At 50.5% G+C, this 24,933-nt stretch overlaps 1 protein-coding gene across 1 annotated transcript in view; it reads left to right on the top strand.

Annotated features, from left to right (window-relative positions):
- Positions 1–4,623: 4,623 nt before the first annotated feature.
- Ntsr1 (neurotensin receptor 1) overlaps positions 4,624–24,933 on the top strand; it is a 41,814-nt gene continuing 21,504 nt past the window's right edge. The window contains exon 1 of the mRNA XM_041641662.1: positions 4,624–5,991. Coding sequence (XP_041497596.1) covers positions 5,275–5,991 — 717 coding nt within the window. The 5' untranslated portion in view covers positions 4,624–5,274. The remainder of the gene's footprint in view (positions 5,992–24,933) is intronic.

Below are 24,933 nucleotides of genomic sequence, written 5' to 3'. Positions count from 1 at the left end.
GTCCTAGTAGGAAGACCCATGGGGTGACCAGCAAGGAAAGACCAAGCGGTAAACTATTAGATGGGGAGCACCAAAAGTTTGTGTGCAACACACACACACACACACACACACACACACAGCCTCCCTGAGCTAGCATCCCTACTTGGTTGGTCCTGAAAGTCCTCTGAACTACAGCTTTAAAAGAAAGATGAGGCCGTCATACTGACACACACACACCCCTCCCCCACTCCAAGAGGACTTCAGACACCAAAGGAGGGCGACTTTCAGGCAAGTGCACATGACAGACAGCCGCCCCAACATCCTGGGAAAGAGTCCCCAAAGGGAGAGGGTGTGGCACCTCCCTGCCTGGCTTCTCCTGCTGGCCTGCATTCAGATGGATTCCGTGAATGCTGGTGTTTTCTCGGAGTGACATCCTGTGTTGTTTAAAGGCGGGCACTCAGTGAAAAACACCCTCAGCAGCCTTCACAGAGACCACATCGTATGCACTGTACACACAGAAAATCAGGTTCAGTCCATTTATTTACCTCGTCACCAGGGCAAAGGGCAGCTAGGACTCCAGACCTTTTGTACCCAAATTCCATGCACCCCACCCCCACCAATACCCCTCTATGTCCTGTGGCCCTGTGGCAGCACATCTCTTGTAGTTACACAGTACACTCTCGGCAGTCACCCCACTTCCTCTCCTGGTTCTCCCCCCAGATACAGCTTGTGACTTCAGAGAGCTGGCCAAGGCCGAAGGGTGGCCTGGACCTGCCAGAATCCCCAGAGATGCTGTGAGCGTAGCCAGACCACGGAGGAGAGGCGGGGGCTATCCCCCACACGTGCACATGTGTTGCTCTATTTTTAAGATTCCTCCTTGGAAGGCAGCAGGCTTTGGAACATGTGCAGCTTCCAAACTGTGAGATGGAGCAGACAGCTCAGCTCTTCAGAGCATCCGTGCTGCCTATCCCCGTGTCTACCTGCATCTACATCCCACCTGCTCACAGCCACATAGGACACCAATTAATAATGATAACACAACCCAGGTAGGGTAGACGCACCTGCAATGCCAGCACTTGAGAGGCTGAGGCAGCTGGATCCCAAGTTCAAAGCCAGCCTCAGCATCTTTGGGAGCCTCTGTCTCACAAACAAAAATTAAGGTCCAGAAAGATTGCTCAGAGGGTAAAGACACTTGCCCTGGAAACAGACAACCTGAATCTGATCTGCAGGACTCACAAACCAAAAAGAGAGGACTAATTCCCACTAACTGTGGCATGCATGTGCCTGCACAAACACACACACACACACAATCAACTATATAAATAAAATGTTGTCCAGGAATGGTGATGCACACCTTTGATCCCAGGACAAGGAAACAGAGGCAGATCCCTATGATTTCGAGACCAGTCTGCTCTACAAAGGGAGATTTAGGCCAGCAAAGCTACACAGTGAGTCCTTGTCTCAAAACAATAGCAACCAAAATACAATTAAAAAATTTAACCAAGATAAGTAAATAAATGGTCCAGAGATGTAGTTCAGTGGTCGAGTGCTTGGTCCTGTGTGAGGTCCTGGGTTCAATTCCCGGCACCATAAAAACAGAAAAGAAGCAACTAAATAAATGTTTGCGGAGTTCAGTGTCGGAGCTTTAGGGGCTTCTTGGGAAATAATGACAGTGCACCGTGGCTGGAAATGTACTTAGCTTTTTAAAAGATTTCTTTGTTTTTAACTATGCATCTTGGTGTGGGAATGAAGCGTGTGTACGCAAGCCAGACATCAGTGGAGGCCGGAAGAGTATGTCAGACCCTCGGGAGCTGGAGTTACAGGTGGTTGCAAATCATCTTAGGTGGGTGATGGGAACTGAACTCCAGCCCTCTGCAATTAACAACGAGCCATCTCTTTAGTCCCTTATTTAACCTTTTGACTTTATTAAGAAGCCTTCTTGCCCAGCAGTGGTCTAGAGGCCAGGAGAAGGAGGCATGGCCTCTGATGGGACGATGGCCTGCTTTTTCTGGAGCCTGTTGGACACGATGCGTAGGTGGCACTGTTCTTGTCCAGCAGAGCTAAGGTGTGTGTCTCCTAATTCACTAAGTGGCAGCTGTGTCTGTCTGAGCAGTGTTGGGGACGTATTGTCAAAACGAATAAACAAAGATGCTGGCTCTTAGGACGGTGCTGCCTGGAGCCTTTCATTTGGTGGCTCTTTGAACTTGACTTTCACACACAGATAATAGCTAAAAATTCCACATAATGATGGGACTTGGCTTTGCCCATACCACACAAGGAACTTAAGAAGCTGAAATCATCTTGTATTCTAGCTGTCTGGAAACCCAGAACCTGTCAAGAGACGTTGGCCCTTGCTGCAGAGGAGATGGGCCAGCTCTAATCCAGACCAGGAGCAGTTGAGACTCCCCACAGCCCACCCTGGTTTCCTGGTCTCAGCACAGTAGTAATTCATGCTTTGCTTGCCCACAGCTATGTGGGGCTTCAATTTGTCAGCATGGGTTCATTAGAATTATGGCTGGGTAACCTATGAACACTTCTGGATCCAAGCCTGACCTTCGTACAAGGTGCTCAATGACATGCTGTTTAGAGGGGGGTCCTGTTCAGGAAGCATGGGTTGAAGGCCCAAACTTGCAATTAAAGGTTCTGCTTTTGAGTCTTCCTGGCTCAGGGCAGCCAATCCAGAAGGGCTCAGGGGCACGGTCACTGGGGAGCCCCCTGTGAGGGCCTGCACCATCCTTGTGCACAGCCAGACCTTCTGGATGGCATTTTCCAAGCCGGTTTTAAGCAAATACCTTGTCATAATATTTGTGCTAAGTTGCCATTTATGATTTTTTAAAGCTTTGACACTATCGCAAAAGAAAGCTTTGGAAGACAAGGCCAGCTTAGCCAAAAGGTCAGGACTAGAAAACCAAACATAGGCTCGGGCTGCTTTTGAGATAGCCTCTCCCGGGTGACTGCAGCTCCTGCTGCCAAAAGAGTATACTCCTGTGGTCACTGGTAAGGCCCTCCTCTGGGGCACCCCCGATGGAGGAGGACAGGTGGCAGTGTCGGTGGTTGGCTCTGGGTGGGACCAAGTACACAACTGGGCAGTGAGGTGTGGGCCTGATGGAGCCCAGTGTCGCACGAATTCCAATTGTTCTTAATAATAAAATCTCAGAGTCAGCTATCAGGGGGTGAAAGCTGAAGGATCTGAGAAGCAGAGAGGCCAGGCACTAGAGTTCTTACCCCTACCCATGCTCAGAGGAAAGGGGCGAGCCTGTCCTCAGACTGTCTCAGATTGACTGCTGCCTCAGACTGCGTCCTCAGACTGACGGCTTCAGACTAGGGTTCTTACTTCCTAACTCTATCACCACCACCTGCTCTGCTCATTTAACTGGTGCCCGGTGTCTGTCTTATCTGGGGCAGTTTTCAAGCCTGCCTTACCTGCACGGTGGATGGGCAATCAGCCAGAAACCATCAGTGCAGATTTAGGTTTCCCTTCGACAAAGGAAGGAGCTGAGGTCCAGGAAGGCAGAGACACTTGTCCAAATATTAAAGGCACGTTCAACCCCTGTAGCCTGCTGTACTGGTTTCTAGCAAGGGGACACAGTTGTTTCCTTTAAGACCAAATGTTTAAACACTGCTTTTCATGTGTGAAGATTCCTTAGTGAGAAGACCAACTTTTGTCTGAGCAGGCGAGACCAAAGCAGGTTGAGGGTATTAATTTGAGAGTCTCCCTATTGGCTGAGCCTGGGTTTCAGGTCAAGTTTGGGTCCCTGGTCCGAGTTCTGTCTCTCATCACCCACTCAGGTTTCCTACTTCCAACACAGCAGATGCAGCCAGCTAGGTCCATGCAGGACTGCAGTTGGTGAGTCCCTCCTGCCCTGGGACTCTGCAGGATCCAGTAGGAGTTGTCCAGAAGAGTGCAGAAGGGCCAAGAGGGCTAAGTGGAGAAATAGAGGCAGTGGCCCTGGGACAAGCAAGATAACAGCAAGCCCGGAAGCTCTTACTAGGGCCCCTGCCTGGGAGGACAAGATGCAGAGGCCATTGTTCCTTTGGTCCACAAGGGAAGGGTCCCCTGGGACAGGCTGAACTGGGCTGAGTGCACAGGTGGCAGTGTTTCTTGAAAGGACAGATACCTCTCTGTGTCACCCACAAACCTGCCCTGCCTCTCTATAGGGCCGCAGACCTGAGAGTGACTGCTAGTGACCAAATCTAGGTGACAGAGGGCGTCAAACCCAAGGGCAGCAGAAGATCGCGGGGTTGCCTGAGCCCCGATGGAGAGCTTGGGCTGTTCTGCCTTCCTGCTCTCTGCTTTCCCTCACCCAACCCTGCACAGGCTAGAACCCCCCTGGGTGCTCATGGCACCCTGCAGGCACCCAGAAGGGAGGGGACCCAGCCAGCTGTACAAAGACCCTGCCGTGCTAGGAGGGTGCCACCTCCTTCTCCGCCTTCCCGAGTATAATCCCCCCATGGCCTTGATGGAGTTGGAGGCGACATGGGGTTGCTTCCTTTTGGGGGTAGGAGAAGTTGGTACAAACGATGGGAGAAGAGAAGATTGTACTGCCCCGGAGAGGTTGAAAGGAAAGGTCCAATATCCCCTCACTCTGCCGCACCCCATAAGGAATCCTGGTTCTCTGAGGTGCTCATCGCATCCCAGGTTGTTCCCGGTAGCGTTCAGGGGCGACCGTCAGTCAGTACCCGGGTGGGGAGGGGACAGTGGCTGGGGCCGCCTCTCTGCCTCTCCAACACCCTCCTCCACTGCTGGGCGCGCCGCGCAGCCGCCAGCTCAGTGGAGGCGCGAGGAGCCCCGCAGGCTCCGGCGCAGCAGGAGGTGTGCGAAGTCGGGGTGCGGGGAGAGCTCGAAGCAGAAGAGGGAGAACGAGGGTGAGCACGCTGAGCAGCCGTGCGTGCGCTCCGCTCTGCGCCACAGGATCGCCCAACGAAGCACAAGCCAGCAGGGTCGCGGTCCTGAGGACGTTGCTGCCACCCAGGCGTGGAGAGAACCAACCACAAAATCTGGAGGTCGAAGCAGCCCCGATTCGGGAGAGTTTCGGGACTCAGAGGGTGCGGAGGAAAAGCGAAGCCAGAACGCAGATCCCAGACTCCGGAGGAGAAAGGACAGTGGATCACGGTGCCGGCACGTCGCGAGCCCCAAAGCTCCCAGAATCGTCTGGATCGCGCGCTGCGCTTCGCAGCTGGACGGCACGCCCCCCTTAGCTTCCGCACCCTTCCCTCTGGGCGGCTCCTCACCTGACCCCGGAGGAACTTCCACCTGCAAAGGTGCAGGACAAAGCCAGGTACCCGGCGCCCACCATGCGTCTCAACAGCTCCGTGCCGCAGGGCGCTCCTGGTGAACCCGGAGCCCAACCCTTCTCGCGACCACAGTCAGGACTGGAGGCCATGCTCCTGGCGCTCAGCTTGGGCAATGGCTCTGGCAACACCTCGGAATCCGTCCTGGCAGCGCCCAACAGCGACCTGGACGTGAACACTGACATCTATTCCAAGGTGTTGGTGACTGCTGTATACCTGGCGCTCTTTGTGGTGGGCACTGTGGGCAACTCAGTGACAGCCTTCACCCTGGCGCGGAAGAAGTCCCTGCAGAGTCTGCAGAGCACTGTGCACTACCACCTGGGCAGCCTGGCGCTGTCCGACCTGCTCATCCTGCTGCTGGCCATGCCTGTGGAGCTGTACAACTTCATCTGGGTGCACCATCCCTGGGCCTTTGGGGATGCTGGCTGCCGTGGCTACTATTTCCTGCGCGATGCCTGCACCTATGCCACAGCCCTTAATGTAGCCAGCCTGAGTGTGGAGCGGTACTTGGCCATCTGCCATCCCTTCAAGGCCAAGACCCTCATGTCCCGTAGCCGCACCAAGAAGTTCATCAGTGCTATATGGCTAGCCTCGGGCCTGCTAGCTGTGCCCATGCTCTTCACCATGGGCTTAAAGAACCGCAGTGCTGATGGCCAGCACCCCGGTGGCCTGGTGTGCACACCCATCGTGGACACAGCCACTGTCAAGGTCGTCATCCAGGTAAGAGTGTCTAAGTGGGGACTCAGGGCGATGCCACGTTAGGGAGCGCACCAGGGCGGCCACTGTTCCTATCTGGCTGCTCCTCTCCCTGGGGACCACAAAGGGACTTTCTGCAGTGTCACCTCAGAAGCCCCAGTGAGTCAAGGCACCACCTGGGGAGACACAACAGTGATGCCCTGAGGAAAGAACTGCACCCAGCAGCACTTTCTTCTCCCTTGTCCCCACGTAGGCCCCATGACATCACCCTGAGTGCGGCATGCTGAAAGAGCTCAGCCAGGGTGCTCCCAGGAAGCAGGGAAGGGGCAGAACCCTCCAGCAGCTCATCCTTCTTTCCTCAACTTTTCTCACTCAGTTGCCTACCCCACCCTCTTTCTCCCCTCATGTTGAAGGGGGCTTCAGCCCCAACAGTGTCTTCCCTCTATCTAATGTAATCTGAGGGTACTCTTAGGAGAGAGGGCTGGCATCAGCCTTTCAAGAGATTATAGGATTGTCTGATACCCCCACTGACTCCCCCCCCCCCCCCCCGTGCCTCTGGCTGCCTCTTCTGGACCCAAACCCAGGAGTTGGAGCCTTGGTCACAGTCTTAGCTGAGTTGCAGTTTTCCCATCTGAGAAGTAAGGTGATCATAACATTGAGGAGGTCCCTGGGGGCCTGAGAGGGGTTCACAGGACCCCAGGGTGACAAAGCACTCGCAGGCAGTGCCCTTGTGGCTGCTAGTGGTGATGTTTCTACAAAGCAGTCTGGGGTGTCTGGGTGTGGTGAGGCGAGGAAGATCGAGGAGGGTAGCCACAGGGGAAGCCAGAGCAGAAATAACATTTTAAGCCAGGCACAATAGTGCCAAACACTCCAGCCTGGAGCAGGAGGCTTACAAGTTTGAGGCAAGCCTGGGCTACATAGTGAGACCCTGTCTGAAAAATAATAATAAAAAGGGGGGGGGGAGGAAAGTTTTGAGCAATTTCTTGGCCCCAGCCCTTGGGCAACCATGGAGATACAGAGAGGGTTGGTTGTCCTTCATCTGAGGTTGGGCAAAGAAGCCAGAGAATGGGAGGGTCTGCAGAGGGGCTCCTGCCATGTTAGAGGGGTCTCCAGGGAAGCTAGCTGTCCCATATGTCTGTCACATTCCTCACCAAGTCATCCATAGCCTCCCTCCCACAGTCTCCCACCAGGATTCCATGATCACTTTGGAAGCCACATGGTCTGTCCAGGTGCCACGCAGAAATCAGCAATGCTGGGTAGGTTGTAATAGGCCCTCAGACGCTGGGCAGTATTTAACTCAACAGATCATCTCTGAGGTGGGCCATGGGACCAGAAACACACTTGTGCTACAAGTGTCTCTATACGGGGCCCCTCCTGAGATGCCACTCTTAGCAGGGGTAAGTGCTCAGCTTCTCTGTCTATTGAGAGCCTGCAACTTGAGACAAGCATGCTCCGTGTGGTAAACAGTGGCTAATCACAGGAGCTTCTTGCTCCCTTTGAGGCATGTTTCTTCCTTCAAGTTCCTGTCTTTGATCAACTTCGTAGGAAGGGGGGGGGGCTTCTCAGCCCATAGCGCTTGTGGACGGCAACCTCTCCAACTGTAGGGCCTCGGCAAGGGGGCAAATACAACCCATCCTTTTCTCCTAGACGTTGCCCTTTCGGAGGTTCCTGCAGGACCCCTGGTGGAGCCACAGATCTGGATACCTATGTGACAGTATGTCTCTTCCCTCCCAAAGCTCTGATGTCTGGGGCTTGTTGAGCACCCACACTTGGCCAGGCTCCCTTCTGTAGCTGACATGGTGTTGGCCAAGTGTTTACTAAGTGTCTGCTGGCTGCCTTCATGCCCCCAGAGAACAGGGCTTCCATTTTTCCTTAGAAGACTCAGGCGCGTTCTTGGAGCGACTGATTACAGCATGTTCTCTGTCCATCTGACGTTAACAGCTGAGTACCTGAAGCAGAACTGAGTGCATAGCCCCTGCTCTACTGAGTGTTCCCAGTCAGGGCTGGCCATCCCATGCCTCCACCATCATGGTCATATTTGGAAGTATTGATGCGCTGGGCTCTTTCCAAAACAGGGACATCCCCCTGCCTTAGCACCTTCTGTGAGGACCGGCTACTCTACAAGCTTTAAGGATTCCATCTTAAGCACTTGTCAATGGAGACAATTAAAAAATGAGCCGAAAGTTAGGGATAAACCTGAGCAACTGAGAACAGTCACTGTTTGGAGAGCAGGTGTTTGGAGGTCTTAACAGGATGGGCAGGCAGTGGGAGAAGCAAAAAATCAGGAGAAGCCTGGTGCCCAGCTTCTCCCAAGGCTCGAGACCTGGTTCCTACACCAGTGACAGGAGGAAGAGCTGGAGGCTTGGGGACTTCATGGTGTCCAAAGGTTCCCCAAGACTGTCACATGTACCTGCCCAATCCTGAGCCCTATGTGGCCCTTATGCCACCCAGACCAGCTTCCCGCTCTGACCTGTAACTGTCCTGCTCCTGCTGCCTGCTCTGACCCTCTATAGCTGCCTTATAGTTCTCTGTTGCTGACCTTGAAGCCTATACCCCAGACTACAGCTTATCTAGGTCCTGTGTCCGTATGTCTAGGGACCAGACATGCTCTGAATGTGAACCCATGGGGAGGAAACGTGAGCCCACAGACTCTCTCCATCCTCAGCCCACCATCCTCTCAGTTATCCTCGGACTGCCCTTTTCTTGTAGTCGGACCTAACTTCAGATGCCACAGCAGCGCTGGGTAGGGTACGTTCTCCTTCCCAGGGACAGAAGAGGCTACAATCCATACAGGGAGAAGCGGTGCCGGCAGCCGCTGCCTCAAGTCTACAGCAGATCAATTGCAAGGTAGCATGGTGAGCACCCAGACAGCTCAGCGGTGATCAGGAAAGAAGAATCGCTTTGACTCCACAAAGAAGAAAATTGGTTCCAATAGTTTACAGAAACACAGTCTGGGCAAAAGGTCACAGGGGTGTGTAGGTGAAGCAATAGTAAGCATTGGGTATTGATCTCTTTTATATATATTTACAGTGTTTCATGATCAAAGTTTGCTTTTTTAAATTGCTGTGTGTGTGTGTGTGTGTGTGTGTGTGTGTGTTTGCACACACTCAAGTGAAGGTATACGCATGTGGAGTTCAGAAAATACCTTTAGGAGTCCGTTCTCTCCTTCCACTGTGAGGCCCGGGTGTCAAACACAGCTTGTTAGGTGTGTGGGGGGAGCAGTTTTACACAACTGAACAATCTTGCCATCCTGATGACTAAAGGGTTTTTTGTTTTGTTTTGTTTTTTGGGACAGGATTTCTCTGTGTTGCTCTGGCTGTCCTGGAGCTAGCTGTGTAGACCAGGCAGGCCTCAAACTCACAGATATCCACCTGCCTCTGCTTCCAGAGTGCCAGGATTAAAGGTGTGTGTGATCAGACTGATAATTGAAGATTATTATTATTATTATGTGTATGTGAGGTTGTATGTGGTTGTACCCTGGATGGAGCAGAAGTTGCAGGACTGCGAGCCGTCTAAAGTGGGTGTTGGGAACCACACCCCAGTCCTGTGGAAGAGCAGGAAGCATTCTTAATCACTGAACCATCTCTCCAGCCCCTGGTCAAAGTTTTTAAAGGCCCAACATGCTATATATTGTTGGACATAGTTGTATATATCTGTAATCTTTGTTCTCAGGGAGACTAAGACTGGTCTATATAGTAAAACCTGGTCAGAGAGGACTTGGGTGTGGGGTGGGCTGGAGCTTGGCTTATGAAATCGGTGTTCAGACTATAGACTGTAACTGGGCATCGTGGGTAAGATTCTGAGGCTATGAGGAGCAAGGAGGACTGAGATGGTCTTTCAGGAGGAGGTAATACTCCCATTAAGAACAGAGTGATCTGGCCTTGTTGCTGGCCTGGCCTAGCAAGGCAGGACATGAAGGATGAAGACATGCAGGCAACCCAGTGGGGTCCGTGCTGGGACCTTGTTTCTCAGAAAACAACGGGTGTGGGGCCATATTTTCGTGTTAATCAGGTGGCTTGATAGAGCACTTGTCCAGTGTGACCATCTGACTGTCAAGGGTCAGCGTCTCTGGGAGGTGAGCACAGAGAAGGGAACATGAGTCCTGGGGGAGGAGCCTGCTCCACGGCAGTTCAGAGGCTGCACGTGTAGCTCCTGTAATATCCAGGTGCTGGGCTCTTAGGTCTCCTCAAGGCCTTCATCTGCCACCCTGTTGTGGGGTGTCAAGGCCAGTGAGGGTGTCCTCTAGAAGAACCTCATGCCATGGTCTCATATGTTGTACTGGGAGGCAGAGACCGGTTGATAGAGTCTGATAATGTGACTGAGATGCTCCCATGGTCACGTTCAAACAGTGAGGTCTCTGGGCCAAGCTGACGTGGAGGGCTCTGCCATCATATCAGACTGCACAACAGGGTAGAAGGCTGTCTGTCTGTCTGTCTGTCTGCACTTCCCAAACTGTAATTACACAACTTTGTATTCTTTTCTAGCTCTTTGTGTTTAAGGGGAGGAAAGATTCTCAAACCCTTTCTTCCCCACGTTGCTATCAGTCCGTGTTTCATCACAGACACAGAAAGCAAACTAGAACAGGACTTTTGATCAGGTTGGCCAAGTTGAAGTACCCTCTACCTTCTTCAAACCAGACACTTGTGTCCATTGGAGGCCACTCTGTCAGCGCCAGGGCTGGCTTGGAAGGCAAACCAGACACAGTTGGTGACTTGGCTAGTCCAGCACCTGAGCCATCACTCAGGAATGGACAGTTTGGGGGCTGCCCACCCCAGGGCCGCAGTCCAGAGCAGTTCAAACTTCCACTCTATAGTTGTCAGCTACAGGACCCAGGGCGCTTGGTTTCCTCACCTGCCAACAGTAGATGGGTTAGTTTGTATTCAACACTTGAAACTGCCAGGGATTGGAGGCGCTTTCAATTCACAACAAGCAGGATTCCCTTCACTTCAGGGAACAACAGAGATACAGCAGATTCACAGGCGGGCAAGCTCTTTCTAGAACAGCAAAACACAAGGTGCTGTTACTCCCAGGATGCTTTCTTCACTGGAGCCTGAGAGCAGTTCTATCATCCATCTTTGACACTCCACATGGTTCACATGACCCCAGGTCAGGGAACACAGCCAGCTGGCCAGCACTATGCACCTCCTTTGAGAGATACCTGCTGTCTGAGGCAGAGTCCAGGACCAGGTCTCTCCCGCAGTGTATTCTGAGGAATGGTCCTCTGAGAATGGAGGCGTTAAGATCGGGGACATAGCTTGGTAGGTCAAAGATCTCTGGTAGGCTGCCAGGGGGTGGTGTGCAGGGTCACGCCACAGGGAAGGACCTGTGTTGTGTGTGCCTGAGGAACTGGGAGGAAGCTGGGGTGGCTGGAGCCATGAGCATTAGTGGACAGACAATGCTATGGCTTTCACTCCAGGAAATGAGCAGCGGCCAGCTTCCCAGCCCAACAGTACAGAGGCATAATGCTTTAAGAGGACAGATCTGTCTTTCTGCCTCTCAGGAAACAATGTTGGGAGCAGTGAGGAAACCGCTACCTTAGTCCATTATTCCAGAGAGTGGCTTAGACTGGGGCAGGGAGAGCAAGAAAAGGCGTGATGCCAGATCCGTGCTCTCTCTCTCTCCTCTCTCTCTCTCTTTCTCTCTTCTCTCTCTCTCCTCTCTCTCTCTTTCTCTCTACTCTCTCTCTTCTCTCTCTCTTTCTCTCTCTCTCTCTCTCTCTTTCTCTCTCTCTGTCTCTCTCCTCCTTTCCTTTTCCTCCTCCTCCTCTTCTTCCTCTCTCTCTCGCCCACATAGCAGCTCACAACAGTCTGCAACCCCAGCTCCAAGGGATCTGACACCCTCACACAGACACACGTGCCAGCAAAACACCAATGCAAATAAAATAAAAATTTTTAAGAAAAAAGAAATCAACTTCCAAGACTAGAGGAATAGCTTTGTGGCTAGGAGCTCTGGCTGCTCTTCCAGAGTCCTGAGGTCCCGTTCCCAGCACCCGCAGAGCAACACACAAATACCTGTAACTCAATCCCAGGGGATCAGACATGGCCTCTGGACTCCCTGGGCGTGGCATGTGCCGTGAGGAAGTGGTGAACAGGCATACATTTACCAGATGCTCCTACACACAACATCCTCCAGTTTCCATGTTGTGTCTCCAATTTAATTTATACTAATTTTTCATTTCTTAAGTCTGTTTCTCTCGGGTTTAATTTATTGTTTTTTCCCTGAACTGATGGGACTGCTTTTCTTGTTTTGTGTTTCTAAAATAGGGTCTCCCTCTGTAGCCCAGGCTAACCTTATGTTTTCAGCAATCCTCCGGCTTTATCCTGGCATTACAGTGTAAGCCGCCACACCTGGTATGTTAGTCTTGACTTCTTATAGTAAAAACTTATAGATTGTTGACTTAAGAACTTCACTATATAATATTGTTGTTGTTGGTTTTTTGAGACAGGAATTTTCTGTGTAGCCCTTGTTTTTCCTGTAACCCACTCTGTAGACCAGGCTGGCCTCAAACTCAGAGGTCCATCTGCCTCTGACTCCCGAGTGCTGGGATTAAAGGTGTGTGCTATCATGTCCAGCATGAACTTCATTATTTAATATAAAAACAATTAATGCTACAAAATTCTTCTGAAATACCTGCTTTAGTAGCATCTCGAGGTTTGGGTTTGTTTGTTATTGTTGTTGTTGAGAGTATATCCTTTCTCATTGAAATATTTTCTTATTTTTGTTAAGACCCCCTTTCAATCTTTGGGCTGTTTAGAAGTGTTTTTTACTTCTAGAGGCTTTGAGATCTTTCCAGATGCCATCGTACTATATCCATTTATAACTCGATTCTATTGTTTTCTGAGAATATACTCATATGATGTAAATTTAGTTTGTTAGAGACTGTTCTACCCAAGATAATAGTCTACACTGATAGATATTGCAGGAAACAGAGGCAGAATGTTCCGTTAGCAACAGATTATTATGTAAGTACTGATGGTTTTAACTGGTGTTTAATTTACCTCTAAAGTTTCAGTGGGTCTTGTATACAGTCTTTCTCTTTCATGAGCTTTTATCTTCCCATTCATTTCAGAGAGTTCTCTACCACAAGGAACACAGTCAGATGCTTGCTTTTTTGCTGTTGTTGTTTTTGTCTTGATGTAAGAGCTTATGGTATAGACCAGGCTACCCAGGCTATCCTCGGACATATACCCTCCTGCCCCACCTTCTCAAGCGCTGGGATTCTACCATGTGTGCCGAGTGCCTGCTACAGCCTTGATTTTTCTTTCCTTTGGGCCACCTGTTACTGAACTTTTAGGTTCTTCTGTGGTCACCAGATGATCATGGTTCCCTCTTCCGATTGTTAGTCTCGTGCACAAAAGAATTTAAGAACGGATTCAATCAGAAGCTCAAGAACGGTTTTATTAAAGCTTAAAAAGAAAAACTTCCAGGCCAGGTGCCATATAAATCTCAGCAGCTGTCTGAAGAAGAGTGGAGGGAGAAAGACATTTAAGCTGCCATGGGGGCCAGACACACGGCAGACACACGGTCGCAGAACAGGGGCAAGTGGAGGTACTTTAGAGAAAGAGTCAAGGAGCCCAAAGTGTCAGAAAACATACACAGGTTCTGGCTAGCACGCAAAAGAAACAGAAAAGGCTGGAGGAGGGGGTCCCGTTTGGATTCAGGCTCCAGAAAAGTGAGACAACACAGCTGGGCCTCGTGGGGAATCAGGGACTGCCCTGGGGAATTCTGGAAGCAGAGAGAACAGTCTTCCCTGAAAGGGGAAATCATTCCCCTACCTCTCTAGCATAGTTTAAGGTGAGCCCACCTTCCTAAGTTGATTGACCAGGCCCAGCAGGAAGGTTGGGTCTTCACCCAGAGATTCTAGTCTCTTGGCCAGAGTATTTTTGGTTTTGCTTTTGTTTTCCTTAGCGGGCTGTTATTGTGGCTGTAACAATCCCATGGATGGATCTAATGATTGTCTTTGCCTTTGGAATGAGTTGTATTCCTGGAGCTTTGTTGTTGTTGTTGTTGTTTTTCAAGACAGGGTTTCTCTGTAGCTTTGGAGCCTGTCCTGGAACTTGCTCTGTAGAACAGGCTGACCTCCAACTCACAGAGATCCGTCTGCCTCTGCCTTCTGAGTGCTGGGATTAAAGGTGCCCAACTTATTTTATGAGCATTGGTGTTTGTATGTCTATGTGAAGGTGTCAGATGCCCTGGAACTAGAGTTACAGAAATGTGTGAGCTGCCATGTGGGGGTGCTGGGAATTGAACCCATGTCCTCTGGAAGAACAGCCAGCGTTCTTAACCGTTCAATGGTAACTTTGGATTGTTTTCTGGGCATTTTAAACTTTGTTGTGGTAATTTGGGTTATGTTAACCCCTGGATAATGCTGGTGTTTTTCTTGAGGTGGGCAGGCATTCCAGTAGAGCCCCTTGGTTGCACCATCTGCTGATGGTGTTGCCAGCGTCAGTACCACAGCTAAACCCTTAGTTCTTCCCTGAACACTCATCTTAGTCTCGGTTCACGGCTGTGGCTCAGTTCTCAAACCCTTCACGGCAAGTTACATGCATATGCCATTCAAGAACAATCCCAGGACTCATGTTGGGTCAGACGCAGCTTCAGTGGGTCCCTTTCTGTCTTCTCTCAGATCTCCTCCCATGATCCTCAGCTTCTAGGGCTCCTTTTCTCCATCTCCTCTCTGCTGGCTTTTCAGAGTCACCTCCGTGGTGCAGTGGTAAACGCCCCAGTAGGGCCACCCCCGCACATCCTATCAGAATCGATAGACACGGAACTGCAGTGAGTCATATAGGTGCCTCCCACTGCTCCCTGGTGTACCTTGGGGTCTGCATCATGTGACTGTTCCTTGTCAGTGGGTCACCTCTTCCTATTTCTTTACATATTTGATAGTATTTTAATTAATAATAAACACTATAGATGACACTGACCAGGGGTCTGGGCTCTGTTCCATTCCTTTAAAGGGTCTGTTTTCTACTCAAGCAGGAGACTCCATAGCTGAAAGGTATCCTCAGATTGCTCAGGCTGTATTTGATGCTATGCTGAGTGGAAGAGGACAATACACACACACACACACACACACACACACACACACACACTGATGGGGGTTTGCTCCAACCTGTCAGAAAGGTCAGTGTAGGCCATCCCCTGCTGGGAGAGCAGTGTGGAAACAGCCCCTCCCCTCTGACTTCGACCACCAAGAAGCCTTCCATGTTCTGTCTGTACCTGGCCCTACCAGCACAGAACCCACAGAAAAGCCCTGTGTGGATTCACAGCCCTGTCCCTGAACCAGCCTTGCTGGCTGAAGGAGCTGTCCTAACAAAGACTCCATCACAAAAACATCCCCAAAGAGAGGACTGGAGGAGAGCCTCTGGTGCTGGGCACAGTCTTAGCCTGTCAGGATGCAGGGCCTTGGGCACCTGGTGAGGATTTATGGCTGTTTATAGCAGCTGAGCTAGTCCAGGATCTCAGGCGAAAAGCTTCTCCTGACTTTACACACTGCCTACATCCACAAATATCCCAGACAGCCAAGATGCAGAACCTTGGCTTGAAGAAATTATTCCAACAACGTGTAAGGAGGACATAACAAAGGAAGGTACTTGCTCGACAAATGTTCAGCAAGCCTTACATGAAGGCTTACAAAAAGGAGCAGAATTGTTTGGATTTAACACGCTTAGCCAGTTGTCTGTGAGAAGGTGAATTTATTTCCTGTAACTCTCTTTTGGCATATTTAAAGGTTAAGAGCGTTCTTGGGAGAGCTTTGTTTTCTTGTAACTCGAAATCGGTTCTTCTCTTTAAAGATGCCCCACTTTCAGCCCCTCAGAGAAGTTCAGAGAGTCCAGGAGCTGTTTGGAAATAATCTCTCCCTGGGAACTGCTAAGATGTAAACACTCGCAGCCAGCCGTCGGTCCAGCGTGTGATTTCCAAGGGTTCAGTAGAACCACAGCATCCCCAGCTCCTGGGGGTCAAGGAGAGTGGGGCACATCTGGGTCCTGTCACGCGGGAACTGAGCGCCAGACATGCAGGCCTCAGAGCTGGTCGGGATCCAGGTGGGACTGGCTCGTTTATAAACCTGTCTGCAGCAGGCAGGATATGCACAGTGGGAAGCAACTGTCCAGAGTCAGGTTTATTGCCTAGGGAGGAGGAGGAGGAGGAGTCCCACCCTGTTCAGAGCCCTCTAGGACCTGCCTCCAGGACCCTGCCCAGCTCCTTGCAAGCCCGCAGCTGCTGGTGTCTGCCAAGCACCTCTGAAGACACAAAACAATTCAAGAACCCTCAGACTCAGCCACTTAAAACTCCCTTGTCTTGACTGCCTTCAGGCCAAGAGCCCCTGGCATTGCCTCTGTATTTCCTGTTCTCCTGATGATCCAGAACCACACTCAGGAGAAGCATTTAGATTGCTGTGAAGGCCTCTCCACTTCTCCACAGTCCCCAGAGGGGTCTTCCTGTGACAGCAGGTCAGGGTGAGACACCAGTGCCACCGTAGTCTCTGTGTATCAGCTGTGCTTTTGAGGATGGGGACAGAATGGCCATCCTGAAAGGCTCCTCTGTCCCCGTAGATCTCACATGAGTGTGAGACCCCAGGTTTTGCCTAGCCTCGGAATCCATTTTTCTGAGATGGATTGTACTCCCCAAGGACTTTCCCTTGTGAGGGAGGAACTGAATTCCAGAAGATGAATGTGTCTTGAACCAAATCCTGACTCAAAGTCCTGCAGTTCTGACCCAAGCAGAGAAGGATTATCAGGTGCTTGGCACCTTAGAGACTCCAGAATCTGCTCAGATGCCGGGGCAGTAATCTGGGGTCAGGTCAGGCACCCCCGGCAGAAGAAATTATTTCTGGAGCAGCCAGGCACCCCTAGGGCCCCCAGGCTGTCAAATGCGACTGCAGACTGGAAGCCGGTAATTGCAGGGCTCTTAGGCATGTTAGCGCCTGTTAAACTTCCTGCAATTAACTTTGCTGACAGCTTGTTTAAAAGGAACCGCCTAATGTATTAAAAATACCTGTGTCAGTGGCAGATCAGCCAGGCAGTGCTCACGGAGCTCCTGAAGAAAATCACCAGGACTGTATGAATGTCCGCGCTTTAAACTGCTCTAGCCTCAGACACATTTGAGAGCAAACCTGGGATCTGTGGCTGCCCTGACCCAGGGCCTGACACTGCTGACTCTCAACTGGGCAAATATATTCTCTGATGGCTCCAGGGACTAGAGGTGTGTCTCAGGGCCGTGTTTCCTCCAGGGGCTTAGGAGGCTCCTTCCTCTTCTTCCAGTGTGGTGAACTCAAGTATCCTTGGCTCATGGCCTTGGTCTTTGCACCACCTTGTCCTCTCTAGCCATTTGCCATGAACCAGCATAACTGCATCTAAATCTGAGTATATTTTACAGAAACGCTTTTCCAAAATAAGGCTATATTTACAGGTTGAGAGACTGAAGACACACGCACAGGCACATACACACGCACACACACGCACACTTGCACACGTGTGTACGCACACACATACACACGTTGTCACCATCATGTTATCTCAGCATACCTTAAAAAGAAAGACAGAGACTGGATCCAAGGTCTGGCCTTGCTGGTCCCAGGGCCCCGTCACTGCTGTTCCTTGAGTTAAGCCTAGCTGGTACACTGGGGACCTTGATTACAGGTAAATATAATACATCATAAAAACAAAACAGAAAGATCCCATTGCAGCCTCAAAAGTTCCCACCCTTTTCTACAATGGTGGAAGATGATTCCCAAGGTCAGCAATGGTGGATCTCAGGCTAGGCTTGTTTCTAGCCTCCCTTGCTGGAGCAAGGCGGAACACAGGGAGGGCAGGCTGTGCCTCTGCCCTCTCATACGGAGTTTCTGCCTTCGCGGTGACCCCTGGGCTGCAACAGCCCCGTTATCTTCTGTTCTCTCCCATTTCATGCTGAGGTGTTATTCTTGCTGGGTTCCTAGACACACGCCAGTGAGGCTCCCAGGAGAAGGTAGGCAGCTCTTCCACTGGCTGCCTCTTCCCCAAATGCTATCTGTGCTAACTCTCCACAGCTGCCTCTGTAGAAACGACTCCCCTTGACTTGTCCAGCCGCCCCAGCCGCCCCACCTGCCTGGTCACAGACTTTTCTAGTTGCTAAGCGGAATGGGCTAGCTGATTCCAGCAGAATCCTGTCCCACAGTATAACAAACTCAGGAGCTTATTGATCTGGTGACAGCACCTTCGGTTGCCACTGCCACAGCCTCCATGGCCTGAGTCTTACCTATTGGCTCCTGCTGTCTTGCAATGTGAAGATGTCCCAAAGAACCCCTGCTAGGGCCCAGGTCCGTGAAGCTGCCACTACGGGGATCCTGAAAGCCGGCCGTGTGGAATTTACTAGGCTTAGTTCCTACCATAAGCATCACCTCAGGGTCTGGGAGAGCCCAGAAGGAGCAAGAAATGGGGACCAGCTGTGGTTGGGCTGCTCAGCTTCAGGGAATCTGCAGGCACAAGCTAGAGGGACAGGCCCTAGGGAGACCTGGCAGAGCAACCGGCCCTAGTAAGGAGGCAGGAGCTCTTCCCTGTACCCAGGAATCCAGTTCTATCTGCTTCCTGGGCCTTGTGCCCTCCCAAGAGACTCATCACTTTGTTCCTGTTGTGGGATGGGGCGTAGCAACGTGTTCTGACTGGCATAAAATAGGCCTGCTCAGCTCACGCTCTGACCCGGGACTATACCATTGCAGCAGTGTTCTGAGCTGCTCAGCCCGTGCTCTGGCCCAGGATCCTACCATTGCAGCAGTGTTCTGAGCTGCTCAGCCCGTGCTCTGGCCCGGGACTATACCATTGCAGCAGTGTTCTGAGCTGCTCAGCCCGTGCTCTGGCCCAGGATCCTACCATTGCAGCAGTGTTCTGAGCTGCTCAGCCCGTGCTCTGGCCCAGGATCCTACCATTGCAGCAGTGTTCTGAGCTGCTCAGCTCACGCTCTGACCCGGGACTGTACCATTGCAGCAGTGTTCTGAGCTGCTCAGCCCGTGCTCTGGCCCAGGATCCTACCATTGCAGCAGTGTTCTGAGCTGCTCAGCCCGTGCTCTGACCCGGGACTATACCATTGCAGCAGTGTTCTGAGCTGCTCAGCCCGTGCTCTGGCCCAGGATCCTACCATTGCAGCAGTGTTCTGAGCTGCTCAGCCCGTGCTCTGGCCCAGGATCCTACCATTGCAGCAGTGTTCTGAGCTGCTCAGCCCGTGCTCTGGCCCAGGATCCTACCATTGCAGCAGTGTTCTGAGCTGCTCAGCTCACGCTCTGACCCGGGACTGTACCATTGCAGCAGTGTTCTGAGCTGCTCAGCCCGTGCTCTGGCCCAGGATCCTACCATTGCAGCAGTGTTCTGAGCTGCTCAGCCCGCGCTCTGACCCAGGACCCTACCATTACAGTCCTACCCAGCTAAGGGTGAGTGGTTGTGACTGACAAGGGAAGGCATCTCAACCCTCCCCATGATCCCCCACTGAGTTTTAATGGCATCTTTCCTTGACCTTTGTAACTAATTCACAAAATGAGTGGGCGTCCTGGTGGGCCCTCTCGTGCAGGTCAACACTGTCAGCAGGTTGCCTTGTGGACAGTGGAAACTCAAGCATAGCGCTAAGTATGGAGACTCCCCATCTCAAAAGTCAAAACAAAACAGAATCACTACAGGAAGTGGAGGAAATAAAGCAGCCAGGAGGTTGCCTTGGAGTCTTGGGTTCTCAGGAGCCTGGAAGGCAGGTTCCTGTTGAGGGAGCTACCAGTAAGTGATGCTTGGGTTCATCCCACCTGCCTTAAAAAGGACCCTGCCAGAGTTTAATGTGAGGAGGACAGACTACCTAAGAAAGAACCTGGGAGGTGCCCGTGGAACCCAGCTCTGCTCTCCCTGGGCAATGGACCCCATGCTAGTCTGCTGTCGGTACACCTGCAGGCCTGCTCCACCCAGAAGGGCCCCCAGCGTCTCTCATCCCTCATTCCCTCGACGTTCGGCAGCCAAACAGTGCCCTTCTGCAGAAATAGCGGGAAGACCAGGCCAAACCCAGCTCCCTGGGGCTTTTTCTGAGTGTGGATAGGCTCAGTAAGGTGCTTCTTAGCCTGACTGTGCTTGTCCGGCTGCGAGTGTGGCCATCAGCTCTGGGGCTGTCCCTCTGCGTCTGTCAGAAAACTGGATTCCTTGGGGGAACAAGTAGGTTCACATATCAGGGTTCAGCAAGGAGTGAGTGCTGGAAATAAACAAGGTGGTCGCTCCCTGGAACCGTGGGCCTCCTTCCTCAGACACAAGGTCCAGTCAGCAGATGGCTCTAAAGCCAGCACCCGCTCTAATGCCAGCACCCATGCCTTGGGAAGCTGCTGGGCAGTAGCTGCGTCTCCAACTCCAGCACTGTAGTGATGGTGTATGTTCCTCTCTTCAGCTGCCTCTGTACAACCACACTAAGGTTCCAATGAGGATTAAGGGCTACATCGATTGAGGGGTTCTGGGGTTGGATAGCAGAAAGGGTTTCAGAAAGAAAAAGGAGTCTGATTTGAAGGTAAAGAAACATGTGTTTTAAGGGTGCTGACGACCCCAGCATCTGACCTATGATTCAATAAGAGGATTTGAGCTGTTCAGGCTTTACAGACTTTCCTTTCCCCAGGTACACATTGGCCCCCACCTGCTCAGAAGGACCCCAGGCTGCCCTCCTGCCCTGTCATGTGTTGAGTGCGCTCACAAGCCTGAGTCTGCTCTATTAGATGGGCAAACAGAAAGCCCACCGAGTGTGTGAGCAAAGCCTCCTCTCCAAGACACACCAGCCTTGGTCCCGAGAATTCCTGTTTTCAAAAACGGAGAGAGCTCATTCCTCAGTGTCCCTTCACCAGAACTGTGGGTTTCTGGTGCAGACAAGCTGTGGTGGTCTCGTCACCTGTCAGAGCTGCTGCCACAGCTCTGGTCAAGTGCTCTGTAGAAGACAGCACATGCTCCACGGGAGCAGGCTTCTGTGTCTTGCACAAAATGAGGAAGAAGAGGGAAGATGAACACTGTGCGGTGGAGGGGGCTGGTCCCAGGGAGCTGGAGTTTCTACCAAGCAGACTTGGGGGCAGTTGCAAGTGGAGTTGAATCTACCAGGTCGCCTGGTCAGTATGGCCACCGCACCCAGAACCAGTCTTCATTGGGTCCTTACTCGGGACAAAGACTCTTTGGGAGATACTGAGACAGTCAGGTGTGTTTATTTTTAAGCAACCACAGCTGCCCAGTTAGCAGGGATCCCCCAAGACTTCCTTGTCCCACCCACTAGATCCAGAGAGAGCTGTATGCCAAAGTGAGAGATGAATGCCAAGGTCCTGTCCAGATCCACAGTTTAAATGTCCCTGGCCTGCTATCGACAGAGTCACCCTAAGCAGCCTTCCTGCTGCAGCCCAGAAGGGACTGCTTTCTAAAGCAGCTGGTTCCAATGAGGGAGGCTGGGAAAGAGACCAAGATGGAGACACAGGAACTGAGGTGTCCAGTCCTTCAGGAGAGATGAAAAATGGGGACTATAGGAAGCCAGGGGCTCCTTTTGCTTGAGGGGAGATGCTGCAGAAGTACACAGTGTTGAGGGCAGCCTCTGGGGTGGAAGGACCTCCAACTGAGCTAAGAGCCTGACCACCAGGGAGTGTCCCAAAACAAGAACCTTGCAAAGTGCAGGGAGGCCCTAAGACGGCTGCAAAGCAGCAAATAGTCCAACAAGTCAAACCCTGACACAATACTCACCAGGACAAAGAACGATTGGAATGCTCATCACTGCTGGTAGAACATACAAGAGCACAGGTGGGGAATGAAGGGGTTGGGAGTAACGACTTTTTAAAAACTGCTTTATGTGTGGGTGTTTGAGAGCATTTATGTCAGTATACCATTGCATCCAGTGCCTGGGGAGGTCTGAAAAGGGTGTTAGAGCCTGTGGAACTGTAGTTACAGATGGCTGTAAGCCACCGTGTGGGTGCTGGGAATAGAAACTCGGTCCTTAGCAAAAGCAGACAGTGTTCTTAACCACAGCCGTCTCTCCAGCCTTAGGAATTACAGCTATTAGTGGACACTTTTTAGAGCAGTTTTGTAATTTGTTTGAGACAATGTCTCATTATGACACCCCCCCCCACACACACACACACCTGTTAGTTTCCTCTGTGGGAAAGATCTTGCATTGTGAGCTACATTGTCACAGCTAACAAGTGTTGGCAAATTAGTCAGAATTGGCAGCTCAAACCAGGGCTGCTCCTTGGTGTTTCACATTCTGTGGCTCTGGGTAGATGCATAGTAGCCTATCAAGGATAACAGTGATACTGCTCCCCAACGCTCTGGGCTCCATCGGTTCACCCTCCCCATCCCAGCTCTGGGCAATTTTTTTTAAAAAGCCAACTCTGTATTTCATTTTCCAGAAGGTCATACAGCTGGAGTCAGGTCACTTTTCAGGCCAGCCCCTTTCCTTTGCTAATATTCATTCACAGCTCCTTTGAGTCTTTTCCTGGCCTGGAAACTCATTTCTTTGTATCTCTGGATTAGATGTGATCATTGTTCCATTAATGAAGAACCTCTCGGTTGCAAATATGACTAAAGCTTCTATAAGCATATCTGTGCAGATTTTTGCTTCTTTAGGTAAAAGAAGCAAAGATTGGAATCATGGAACCTCATGTTCTGAGTCAGTTAGCTGTGTGAGAGGCTGCACCCTGAGTCTCCTGCAGCAGCTGCGCCCTTTCATCTTCCCCTAGCAACGATAAACATTCCAGGTGCTCTTCATCAGGATTTTGGCTTGGGAGTTGTTTTAGGACATTCTTTATTCTAGTCCATTGCCATATTAGTGCTTTTTCCCATTGCCATAGCCGAACACCTGACCAAAAGCGATTTAATGGGGAAAGGGTTTACTTTGGTTTGTAGGGCCCATCACTGTGAGGAAGGAGGAGCTGTAGATTCAGTGGTAAGCAGCTGGTTACACTACAGTTTACCTGCTGGTGCTTAGACTGCTTATCTCCCCTTCCCTTTTATCCAGCCCAGCACGCTAGACCCCGAGAAGTGTCCCCCCCCCCATTTCTTGGCTCTCTAGAAACATCCTCACAGACTTGCACACAGATGTGTCTCTCCATTGATTCAAACCTGCCGAGCTGAGCTGATACTCAAGGCCTTTGGTCCTGAGAGGCTGGACACATAGCACCGCTTCGTGTGCGCGTTTGTCGGGTAGAGTTTCTTACACGAGGCTCCTGAGTAGATTTCTACCCTTTTGTTGTTGTTTTCTTATTTATTTTTATGAGTTTTGTATGTTTGGGATCAGCCTACCATACGTGTCTTTTGCAAATATTGCCTCCCAGGTTTCTTCTTACTTAATTTATGTTTGGATTTTATGAGACAGGGTCTTACAGTATAGCCAGGGCTGGCCTCCAGCTTGCCATCCTCCTGCCTCAGGCTTTTGATGCTGGTATGACAGGTGTTATAGTATAGTGCTGTCTTTTAATAGTACCATTCATTCTAATTAGGTGCAGTTTATTGGTTTTCCTTTCATGGAACATTCTTCTACTTAAAAGCCCAGCTGGTTGTGGCGTCTCACACCTGGAATCCCAGCATTTGAGATGAAGAGGAAGAGGATTGTGAATCCAAAGTCGTGTGAGGCTGCATGAGACCTTGTCTTAAGAAAACTAAATAAATAATGAATACATACTCATTATTAACCACAGGGCTAGTCGACTTTTCTCCTGCTTTATTTTCCTGGATTTTATATATAGGTCTGTGGTCAGTTTTGATTAGTTTTTGGAAGATGTAGATCCTGTCCTTTCACAGATGGTTGCCCAGGGGAACAGTCCCTCACATAGCCACAGAGTCACTGATGGTCCTGTGTGGATCCATTTCTGGGCTCTCTGCTGGCTTCACTGACCAAACCATCTTGACTATGTAGTTTTGTTGCAAGTCTCGGACTTGGCGGTGTTGATATGAGTGTATGCCGAGTGCCCACAGGTTTCAGAGGTCAGAAGAGGACATAAGATCCCCTGGAGTTGGTGTTATGATGGTTGTGAGACACCCAACACAAGTGATGAGAACAGAACTCTGTCCTCTTCTAGAGCAGCAAGCACTCTTAACCACTGAGCTATCACTCCAATCCCTTCATCTTCTTAAAAACTAAGCCTAGTTTTTGTTTGGGTCAGGTTGGTGATGCTCGGGATACAAGGCAAGCACTCAGACACTGAGCTATGCCCAGTCCATAGCTCATTTTTTGTGTTAATATAAATAGTATTTTTTATTTTTAAATATTTTGCATTATTTAGTTAGTATGAAAATATAGTATTATGGGGCTTGGCAAATGACTCGGGGTTAAGAGCTTTGCCAGAGGACCAAGTTTAGTTCCCAGAACCCACATTGAGTAGCTCACAATTGTCTGTAATTCCAGGTCCATGAGATCCAATGCTTCTTTTGGATTACACACACACACACACACACACACACACACACACACACGCACATGCACATACACACATATAAATAGTAAACAAATATTTAAAAACAGACATATTCTTTTTATTTCAATTATTCATTGCTGGTATATAAGAAAGCAATTGAATTTTGTTTATTAGCCTTATATATATCTTGCCTTCCTATAATCATGCTAGTTCTAAGAGTGTTTGGTCTTTGGTATTTTCTACACAAAGAGCCATCTATATATAAAACTCTCTCTTTCTTCCCAATATGCATACCTTCTTTTCCCCTTTCTTGTCTTATGGTATTGACTAGGGTTTATTGTACAAGGCTAAGTTGGCTTGGCGCTGGGAAACCTTGTTCCTTATCTTCATGGGGTTATAATCTCACCAGTAGTAAGACGTTATTTGTAGGGCTTTTGCTATTCACTGTGTTGAGGAAGACCCTCTCCGTGTCTAACTAGCTTAGAGTTCAGTCACAAATGGGTTTTGGACCTTGTCAATAGCTTTTCTTGCATCTATTGACATGATTGTGTGGGTTGCAATCAAATGAACATTCCTGCACACCTAGAAGGAAAACCCATTTA

This window comes from Microtus oregoni, unplaced genomic scaffold (assembly GCF_018167655.1).
Source record: "Microtus oregoni isolate MIOR12 unplaced genomic scaffold, Mior012 000071F_ref0000514, whole genome shotgun sequence".
NCBI classification, from domain to species: domain Eukaryota; kingdom Metazoa; phylum Chordata; class Mammalia; order Rodentia; family Cricetidae; genus Microtus; species Microtus oregoni.
The sequence above is the reverse complement of the archived record's forward strand: the minus strand, read 5'-3'. Positions and strand labels throughout refer to the sequence as shown.